The 11248-nt window shown below is 40.1% G+C and overlaps 1 protein-coding gene across 1 annotated transcript; it reads left to right on the plus strand.

Moving 5' to 3' along the window:
- Positions 1–5547: 5547 nt before the first annotated feature.
- LOC100692912 (myocilin) lies at positions 5548–11137 on the plus strand. Its single transcript, XM_003453329.5, has 3 exons — positions 5548–8574; positions 9044–9148; positions 9247–11137. The coding sequence occupies exons 1-3, from the start codon at positions 8097–8099 to the stop codon at positions 10047–10049; spliced, it is 1386 nt and encodes a 461-aa protein (XP_003453377.1). The 5' UTR covers positions 5548–8096; the 3' UTR covers positions 10050–11137.
- The last annotated feature ends 111 nt before the right edge of the window (positions 11138–11248 follow it).

The raw sequence follows: 11248 nt of genomic DNA on the forward strand, positions 1-11248 counted from the left end.
CATTTGATGACATGTTTATTTATTGACTGATTGTTTATTTGACTAAATTGAATCCATTTTTAAATTTTTATTATGGCACTTTCAGTCCTCCACAGTGTGTCTGTGTGGACGTGTGTATTTGCTTGTAATTATATGCACACTTTGAATGAGAGGCAGATGGTCAAGAGCTGGTGGAGAACATATTATTGGCTTCAGGTCAAAGAGAGGCCGGGGAGAGTAGTTATCAGCATGCCGGTCTCCATGAGCCACTCCATCATGGCCTTGAATCATCGATTACCCATGCTTGACTGCAAACAGCGTTTGGACAGGACGGTGGCATCTGCTTACCCTATCTAAGCTCATAAATTTGGGCCCTACTGTATCCGGTTTGAGATGTACCAGAACGCAAAGTGCTGTTCAGCAAAGTCCAAGAAGAAGCCAAAGACAGCAGCGCACATGTTCAGTCTGATGCAGCATTAAATGTGTTTCTAAGGAATTCCTTGCCCTTTCATTCTCTCTAGCACGAGACTGCACGTCCCGGTGAGATGAGCCAAAGATATTCTGTTATTCAAGATGAAACTAAATCAGGGTCTGTACTTGGGAAAGTTGCAAACTATTCAACTAAATCAGGGGAAATCTTTCAGAGATTTTCTCAATTTTCCTCATTCGAGACAGTTTGAATTATGTTCCAAAGGGGAAGGAGGCTGTTGTTAAAATGTCATCATTTTGGGGGAAATAGTGGCCCTCTTACATAACACAACTTTAAACAGCCACATGGAATGAGGGCTGGTTTTGTAGTGAGGAAAAGAAGAATTTACTGAAAGTGTTGAATGTACACATTAGAGGAACTGAAGTCCTGTGACACTGCATCAGGAGCTACTATTAGATTTGCAGTGAACAGAAATTCCATGATTTTTTACAGTATGTGAGGTAATGCCACAAAAGACACTGATATTAGTTGTGGGCAGGTTACAAGGCAATTCTGGAAAGTATGGTGTCATATTTTAAACCTTAAAACACTGAACTGTGCTGTAGTCGGTGCAGGCACTGCAATCAGACACTTCTTCAATTTTAATGGGATCTTTCTTAAAACCTTATCATTGCAACTCCAGACTGAAACATCTCCAGAGGTCTTGGGTAGATTCTGGAAATTCACATCCCTTTGAGATGAAATGTAAAGTGGTCAAAATTCCAAACTCTTCCTAATTAGGATTATTGGGTAATTTTAACTTTGAGATCAAAGAACACTCTACCTACAGACCAAGTAGCATGGCTTGTTATTCCAGCCATCTATCTGTTTTCTTAACCACTTATTCAATATAAGACTGTAGGATGCTGGAGCCTGTCCCAGCTGGAGTGCACCCTGGTCAGGTCACAAGTCTTTAACACAGAGACAGCCAGCCATTCACATTCATAATCACACCCACGGGCAACTTAGACGCACCAATAAACAGAACAAAAGTTTAGGTAAGGTTATGATTTGTAACAGTGCAGATTATTTTCCAACTTTTTTTTTTTTACACATGAGCAGTTTCATATTTTCTCTCTCTTTTTCTTCATAATTTGACAGTGTTCAGAGTTACAGGCCCTCAGAAATCTCACTTTCATCCTTTGTTTTCTGTAATCAACTTTGAGCATCAGTATCATGAGATATAACATATATATAAGCAACAAGCTAATGTCTATGTCGTAGAAAAAGAGAAACAGTTTGTTCTTTGCTCTCATAAACATGAAGCAATAATTTTGAGTAAAGTGCATCAGAGATATTTAAAAAATAAGGTTTATTTATTCAAATAATCAATATGGAAAATCTTTGTTATAAACTGAATCTATACCTATCAAGTACATTTCATTTGAACAGACTGCAGTACTTATGCAACAAAATTACATAGGGAATCTACATGTAATTAAATTACTTAAAGTCAGTATTTTTGACTGTGTTTTACTTATTTCCAGATAATTCACTGGATAAAACTTTAAACTGAAAACTTTCAAATCCCACATCTCTACATGGATCATGTGACTGCTCAACAATCATAGCAATTTTGACTAGTCTGATTTTAACACCAACAAAATGGAAGTAGTAGGAAAAATTAAACTAAAACAAGATTTCGGTTTAAGGCTGTGACACGCTATGTGGGTGTTTTGGCAGCAGTTCCTGTCAGACCCAAAATATATTTTTCACCCTTGAAATTTTCGTGCAGCAATCTCTTGAACATAATAAGTTATGAGGGTTTAAAAATGCTGCATAAAATAGCACAAATCTAAAACACGTGTTTAATTTTGTGTGCAATGTCCCGCCTCAGTGCTGCTGATATTGACATGTTGGTGATATTTAAGCAGTAATTTGCACAAAGATGCTGATGTAGCAAAAATAGTACATATTAAAATTCATGGATGTAAATTGCTTTTTTTTAAATTGGTTGGAGGTTCAACTATAAAATTCCAAAAATGTTGTAATTTTATGGGTATTTCATGTTTCTAACTTTAGAGAGTTACAGAGCTCACTAACAAAATAAGAGGACTCTCCCTGCTTTATGAGATGTGAGTGATCTATCATCTACCCAGCAATTAATGCTCCAGACAGACCCATCGCACCCTGTCTCCTGCCCTTGTCATGGCATGCAGAAATGCATCACTACCCATGATGCAGAGGGCTCTTTAACTAAGTTGCATCACTACTGTGTTATGCCATCTGAATTTTAAATCCTTGTGTTTGCAGCTGTGTTTTTGCAGAGGAGACACTGGCGCCATGCCAGTCTGCCTCTCTGAGTAATAAGAATGTCTGGTGTAACACCTGTGATGCTAAACAACACCTACTGCTCTGCTGTTAGATTTCAGGTGTGTAGGCACGCAGTCCACTGTGATTATATCCTCACATTCATAGCAGACAGCAAGACATTTGTAATGCTTTTCTTAAAAACACCTCACGGTGACTTCCCCCTTGGGTCTGTGCCGTGAACCCTAAAGTACAGAACTGCAGTTTTTAATCATACCCCAGCAATGCTTGCTACAAATCAAATATGCTTGAGTCATTTAAGCTTGGATCGCACCACGTGTGAAGTGTCCAGACTTTCTCACTTTCCTCTCCCAAGCTCGCGTTTCCAGTCAACAGTTGCAGTCAGAGCACTGAGGCACTTTGTTAAAATGTCCCCGACACAATGAGGTGGGAGGTTGCAGGTGTTAAACCACGGAGCACTCACCAGCCCTCGGGCGACTGCTTGCTTTATGTCTGCTTTACACTGTAGGTCAGCAAGCCAAACGAAGACAGCTTCCCATGTAAACGAACGTTGTGCAACACTTCACACCTGTGAATGCAACTATGCAGAGCCAATGAAAGCTCTGTGTGGGTGTTTCTCGATTTGTTTTTCAGCGACCACTGGAAAAGTGATGCATCTTTGTTTTGGTGCCGTGCGAGAAAAGCAGGCACGTAATTTGTTTTCAAGCTTTCCCGCTCGCAGAACTCGATATTCAAACTACACAGCAGAGTCTGATGGAGTGTATTTTATTTTCCATGCCTTTTAACATTCAGCTGTTGCACGTTTCTCTTCTTTTTTTCTCTCTTTCCTCTTGTGTCATGCCAATGTCATCAGCCCCCTCATTACTCCCCCTTTTTCCCCCCTGTTGCATAATATTATATAATTCATATTCAAACAAATACAGCCCTTAAACCGTCCCCTCAAAGTTGAATAATGGAAATCCTGCTAAATGCCAAAGGATTCTGGGATTGCATTTTCAATGGGCCTTAACTACTTTTTTTTATTCATCTACATTTTTGATTCTTATTCAATGGAAAAGCTGCTAACATTTTGTAAGAACAGTCTGCACATCTGAGAGGAACCCAGTCCTGCACATATCAGCTGTAAAAGGGCAAACTGTCATTCTCGCTTTGGTTATGCAGATTAAAAACAGGATGTGCACTTTAGTCAGTGTTAGTGGAGCTGAAGGGGGATGTTTTTATGTTGTTATTTATGGACAGAATTACACTAGCTGTTTACTAAGTGAAGCTAAACATATTGTAATTATATCTTCTTATATCATCTCCTAAAATGTGGTAAATACACCCTCAGATAAACAACAACGGCATATTGTACTGTGTTGTCATTTATTTAACAAAAACTAAGTTGACATGCAGTGTGTCAAATAGTCCCCTCTTACTATTTAAGAAGGTAAGTAAGTATCAGCCAAGTGCTGCTACTTAAATGCACTTTATGAACTGATCATCAGGAAGTGTGAGCACCTCAATAAAAGCAGTTTTGGCAGTTTGCTGGTCTGGAGCACTCGAGTGCCAGAAAGTGCATCATTCTACAGCGAGAAATTCATCCTATGGTCAGAAACTGAATAAAAAGCATGTTAAATGTTAAAGTTCATGACAGTACAGTTAAATAAACACTGACTAAGTTGGACTTGTTTGACAGGGTTCCTGGAAGAAATCCTGTCCTCTCCTGTAAAGAGAACATCACAGCATGGCTCTATAAAGCTGCACTTGAATAAACCACAAGACTTCTGAAACTAGACAGTCAAGACCAAAGTGGAGATGTTCTGCTGTAACGTCCATCGCTGCATTTAGCAAAAAACAAATTTAGCAAATCAGCACAAACAACCCCTCCAAAAAGAGGGAGGATTGATGACTTGGACTTGCTGATTGCCTTGCAGTCAGTGAGTTGAACATGGACTCGTCTGTATACCAAAATATTCTAAAGTCAAACCTGAAGCCTGACAGCTAAACTTTGGCCCAAATTAGGTCATGCAGCAGGTCAATAATCACAAACACAGAAGCAAATCTACAACAGAATGACCAAAAAAGAAAAGTATCAGGTGACTGCAGTGGTCCAGACAAAGTTCAGACCTTCAACCTGATTGAAATGCTGTGGAAAGGCCTTAAGAGGGTGCCCACAATCCTCAATGAACTGAGGCAATGTTGCAAAGAATAGTGGGCCAATTAATTATCATCAATCAATTAATCCTCAACAGTGTGAGAGATTAAAAAAAATCATACAGACAATGATTACTGCAAGATATTGCTGATAAACATGTTATTACAACCCACTGAATCGTGATGTGTACTTAGTTTCTGCATTTTGGTTTAGCTTTTGTTAAATAAGTAATGACACAGATGCATCCTTTGCTGCTTAGATTTATGCAGCAAAGGATGCAGAATTAAGATTTATGTAAAACCAGGCCAAATTACCATTTGGCAGAAATATGGGCCCATAAAATATCCCTAAAATCTTGGATTTTTGTTTTTCCTCAGTGTAAAAATCTCATTGCTTCAAAGACAAGTAAACCAGCTGGAACAAGATGAAATATTCACAGTAATAATAACAAGTAGTGTAGAATAAGTTGAAAATAACTGAGAACATTATGTTTAGGGGAAACACATCAATAAACAACTCATGCATGAATGCAGCTTCACAGACTTTACTAACTTACAAACCTTTAAAAAGTCTGCATGGCCTCACCTGTGGAAAAAGTTACGTATTCCATGTGATCCTCTCTTCTCTTTGAGGTCAACCAAGGAGCTGGCGCTCGCTTTTTACAGGATGCTTGAGTCATTATGTTACATAAGAAAAACACACCTCGGTAGTAAAAACACTGGAATACTGGTGACTTTCCACAGTAAAAAAAAGAGTAACAGCAAATTGATCTTGTGGAACTAAATACAGATGTGCATTTCAAGTCTCTGTTGCTGAAAAAAACTGGTTCTTTATTTATTAATCATAAACAATATTTTGGAACAATTGTGGAATATCCAAATGAAAGTAGAGGAGAAATGAAATGCTACCCATTCATAATGCAAACTTATGACCTATAGTCATAACTGTGGGGATATGTTTCAAAGGGGAGTGTTGTGGAGATGACATAACATCTGTGAGCTGGGTTATAGCAATCTGCAGAAAGTGATGCATGAATAACATAAACTGTAATATGCACTTTGGTTATGCATCTTTTCTTTCTGGTCCTTTCTGGCTAAACACGCATACAGTAGCTGCTTTCAAAGCATTATAGCAAGGATTTCTGAATTCTGAGACGACTAAGGACAACTAGCTATTGTTGATCTCAGTAAAGTTTTTGAATTTATCTGACTGAAAAGGAAAAATTTGCAGTTATAACAAGGATTTCTAAGTTGAACACAAGACTACTATAGATGGAGACTACAGAAGGCTAATTTTCTCTTGCGGAAACCTTGTAATTAACAGCACCGTACCAGCGTGGCTCCTTCTGAGTGTATATCAATGTGCTTTGGACTTGTCTGAGCAAGAAAAGCCTAATTAACTGTTTGTAAAACTTGAGCGTATGTACAGCATTTAGGGCATTTAACCAGAAGATGACTTCTGCACATTTACAGTAAGTACACTGTACTCACATGAAGACAGTTGGAACATGCTGTAGGCGTACCAATGTGGCTTCAAACTAGAAAGCAAACACAGTCAGCACAGTTTTGCCATATAAACCATCAAAGAGCAACTTGCATGGCAGCACTGTGTTACAACAGCTTGTGAACATGCTGAATATATCAGGATTTCTGCTTTCATATATTTTAAAACATATTCTGAGCTTTATATAAGTCACATTTTTAGACAAACACAATCTGAGTAAACTAAAAACACACAGACAGCAGTACTTGTACTAGTGAACACAACGAGTAATCATTTGAGTGCACGCTTCAGAAACCACCATATCTGAATTCAGCATCTTGTAGATGTGGTGGGAGGTCCCTTTTGGGGGGTTTCAACCATTCTGTAGTTGATTTACTTGTGGGCACTGTGTTATTTCTTTTTGCACCATTAAACTTCTGCTAAGCTTCAGGTCATGAACAATTTTAATTCATTTGTTGATTGCGAGGCACATTTAGGGCTCAAGGTATGATTTCAGTGTCTCTGGGTGTCATGAAAAACATATTTTCATATTTTTCTTTTAATCAGTGTTTTTGTTATATTGGGAAAGACTTTATCACCTTGTAGAGACTCTCGTCACTGCTTTTTTCCCTTTTCCTTTTCAGAACTGCATGTTGGGTTTTTAGTATAAGAGTAAGAGTAACAATCATCTTAAATGTCTTCCATTTTTAGACACTTTGTCTTATTCAGACTGTTGGGCCCCCCGGTCTGAAAAGTTCATGCATCTCTGCAATGCTTCTTCTTCTAAGGTTACGTGAAAGTTGAGTAATGCTTCTTGAACATTTTGTCAATAATTTTGTAAGTATGTATATATCAGAAGGTCGGCCTGTACAACCAGCACTTTCAGCGTCATCTCTCCAGACTGCTTACTGCAAGTTCTGTGTTTTTCCAGCCTCAACAGTGAATGATTACTTCCTTTTGTCTTGATAATTTATCTGTAATTTGTGGCAGTTTGCAGAAAATATGGGGTTTGGATAAGTCTCCGTTCCAGACTGCCTCCTGTGCCAGACATCCTGCTCAGCTGTAGTTGGGACAGATAAGTTCCAGTCTGCCCTGAGGTCTTCTCAAGGACCAGCTTGCCTTGCTTTCGAGCCTGGCTGCTGAATGTTGGCATGCTAAACACTTCCTCTTAGCACAAATGTACACACACACCGAGCCCATAAACTGAATTTGTGGTTAATCACACAGTGGTTTAATAGAAAGACCATCAGCTTCAAAGGAAGTAAACAGCACAGCAGCTGACACGCACTAGACACATAAAGAGATGCTGTCCAGTCAAAACAACCTGCAGAGACATACCGACTGCTGAGACACACTAAAAGAATTCTTCACAGGAGTAAACAAACATTAAATTGTGTATTTTTCCGCTGATTTTCACATAGTCTTTGCTGTCTCTGCACACATCTCCACCACCACGAGCAAAAAGAAGAAACACGTGGCCTTTTACACAAGCACTCCACACCCCCTGGTTATTTCATTCCCGACACACTCCTCGTCCCCTCCCATTCTCTGACAGTTAACTGTATAAATACCCACACTCAGAGCATTATCGGGATTCAGACATTGACCTGCACTGACCAGAGACACTCAGGTGAAAAGAGACTAGCTTAAGAAAACAAAAGAGAGTCTAAAAAAAGAGTCTAGGTTTTTAACAAGAGAGGTTAGACAACTGCATCTACAAACTTCCACATAGCACAAGATTCAGTTAGGCCCTTTGAAATGTGGCTCCAAGTGTCCCTCTTCAGTTTGTCCTGCTTACTTCTGTCAATCCAAACCCAGGCTCAAGATCGAGCCTCCCTCCACCGCTCCAATGACCCCTCTGGACGTTGCCATTACACCTTTACTGTGGCCAGTCCACAAGAGTCCAGCTGCCCTGGAAGCAACAGCGAGATGGATAGAGTCTTGTCCAGGCTCACCCTGCTCGAAGCTTTGGTCAGCCGTCTCCTAGCAGGAGCAGACGAAGGCACCATGACTGGGGTTGGAGCTAAAAGAGAAGAAGGTCTCCAGGAAGCTTATTCCCAGGTTACAGGGGAAAGAAGCCAGCTGCAGCAGGATAAGGAGCGTCTAAACAGGCAGATCCAGGAGCTGCAGAGGAGGTTGGCTGAGCTGAGCCAGGAGGCAGAAAGCCTCAGGCAGAAACCCTGCCAGCAGACGCTCACCTCATTGGACACTCAGCATGAAAACAGACCAGCCAATGGTATGTACCAGTGAGGGGGTCACGGGAAACCACACAAATAAAAAATTATCTTAGTTTAAAGATTGGCAATCCCAAAAGAACACATTTTTCTTTAACCACGAAATCATACAAATACAAAAAAAATGCTTTTTTTAATCTATGAAAAAACATATTTTATGCAATTTTTTCCAGCTCTAATGTTTGTTTGTTTTTTTCAGAATAAATGTTTCTGTGGTAAACTCGTGCTTTGAAAAGTCTAAAGAGGCAGAGACAGGTTGGGCTGCAGTTAACTGTCCCCAGTTAAGTAAGGGGATAGGAATTTTTAACACAGTCTTTTTTTATGGCTTCGTCACTCATGTTGATGTCTACACAAGTGTGATTATTTTCAGGGTTAGAGCATCAAGCACTGAGGAAAAAATAGGGTCCTTACAACTTTGAGGTTAAAGTGTTGCTTTTGAGTTTTGCTCAGAATTTTGTATTTCTCTCCCAGATCACGGATATGACTTTGGGAATAGTGGATATCAGGAGATGAAAGCTGAAGTGACAGAGATCTCTGCATCCCACCTCTTCCATGAAGGAAGTCACAACTTCACAGGTAACGTGTTACTGGAGTTGTTGGAATCGAGCGTTATAGCTTTTAAGCAAATTAAAATTTAGAGTCTAAATTAAAGTAACTTGCATTTTTTTCCTCAGGTTGTGGAGAGTTAGTGTCAGTGGGAGATCCTGTGTCACACAGGAAAGCTGAGAGTATCACAGGGAAGTATGGTGTGTGGCTGCGGGATCCAGAGCCTCAAGGCCCTCAGTACACCAACAACACTGTGTGGCGTATTGATGCAGTGGGTAGAGATGTGCGTCACCTCTTTGCATACGAAGACATGGATCAGTTCTCCCGAGGTCTCCCAATGAAGGTGCTGGTTTTGCCAGAGCCTGTGGAGAGCACAGGGGCAACTGTGTACCGAGGCTCCCTTTACTATCAGCGAAGACTCAGTCGGACACTGATTCGCTACGACCTGGCTTCTGAATATCTGGCATCCCGCATGGACCTGCCTCAGGCCGGCTTCCATGGCCAGCACCCTTATTCCTGGGGGGGCTACACTGACATTGACCTAGCAGTGGATGAACAGGGTCTGTGGGCCATCTACAGTACAAGTAAAGCAAGGGGTGCAATTGTAATTTCGCAGCTGAACCCCGAGAGCTTGGAGGTGAAGAAGACCTGGGAGACTAATATTAAGAAGAACTCAGTGGCTAACGCTTTCATGGTGTGTGGACGTTTGTACACAGTGGCTAGCTACACTGTTCCCAACACCACCCTCAACTTTGTGTTTGATACAGCCACTGGTGTGGGACAAGCTGTCTCAGTGCCCTTCAAAAACAAGTACAGTTACAACAGCATGGTGGACTACAACCACGCTGAGAGGAAGCTGTATGCCTGGGACAACTTCCACATGGTCACCTATGACATCAGACTGGGCAGGGCCAGCCATGGCAGGAGCTAGAGAGGACACAGAGAAGGACTGCTGTTGGCAGGACTGATGCAACAACAAGTGATAGAGATGAAATAAATAATCATTTCAGGTGCTCCGTCAAGGCTTTGCTATCAATGTGTTTTGAATTTTACAGTCTTTCTGTGGCATTAGTATCATAAATAAGGAGCGGCATAAAAACAAAGAACTATTCATACAGTAAAGCTGTTCAGTGTGGTTATGTCATATTGTTACTTATGGCTTGTGAAATAGAATTGTAATCTGCAAATGTTATTTTTTATTTAAGATATAAATTTATGAAATAAAGTTTTTGTTTTCTGGATTGCATTTTGAAAATGTAGTCACAACCAAGCAGTCATGTCCTCAGCCGCCGAAGCCACAAACTGCAGCGTTCCAACTGCAGACAAGGCTGCCTCAAAAAGCAAGTTAGTCCTCATAGACTACAGTGGTTACAATACCTAAATTTAGAGCTGACTGTGCTGTGGCTCTCAGATTTACTGCTTTTTGTAGGTGTACACAACTGAATTCAGCAGGATGTAATCCAATATTTCACAAGCCATCTTGGCTGATTTCCATCCTCTACACTGACAGCATACTCTTCAGAATAACTTTATATTAGACCTGGTTAGCATAAAGGTGGAATTCAAAGAATGAACCTAAGTATTATCAGCTCAAATTCAAATTATTTTCTGCTACACTTGTAATCTAATACAGAGCATGAACACCACACCGCCTGTGCAACAGTCCGATACAGGGCTTTATTGTAAATTTGTTTTGTGGGATGTTTCACAAAATGAAAAAAAACCCCACAACTTCACATCATACAGATCCAGTATCTGCTTTAAAAAACCAAGCACATTTCCTGTTCATCAAATGCCCCTGAGCAGTTCTAACCTTTAAATATAACTGCTCTTCCTCTCCTATCTATTTTATATTTCTTCATCTCTGAGTGAAGTCAGCTGTTATTCTTTTCACTACCCCGTGAAATACAGCAGCAGGATGTTTAGCTAGCAACACACTGTGACAACACAAACTTGATCTGATAGAAATGCTACATTTCAAATTACCTGACACTTTAATAAAATGTTACTCCCTTTGTACTTGCTCCTCTTCTTTATTGCTAGCTTGATGCTGAAATACCAAGACCAGTTCCATATAGGAACAGTTTAGTGCTATAGATTATGCATAAATTATTTTTTTCCTTCTTTCAT

Source organism: Oreochromis niloticus, linkage group LG18 (genome assembly GCF_001858045.2).
Source record: "Oreochromis niloticus isolate F11D_XX linkage group LG18, O_niloticus_UMD_NMBU, whole genome shotgun sequence".
NCBI classification, from domain to species: domain Eukaryota; kingdom Metazoa; phylum Chordata; class Actinopteri; order Cichliformes; family Cichlidae; genus Oreochromis; species Oreochromis niloticus.

Coding starts and splice junctions, on each gene's coding strand:
- LOC100692912 (XM_003453329.5), top strand. CDS start 8,097: ATGTGGCTCCAAGTGTCCCTCTTCAGTTTGTCCTGCTTACTTCTGTCA. Junction 8,575..9,043: donor TGAAAACAGACCAGCCAATG/GTATGTACCAGT, acceptor TTTCTCTCCCAG/ATCACGGATATGACTTTGGG. Junction 9,149..9,246: donor AGGAAGTCACAACTTCACAG/GTAACGTGTTAC, acceptor TTTTTTCCTCAG/GTTGTGGAGAGTTAGTGTCA.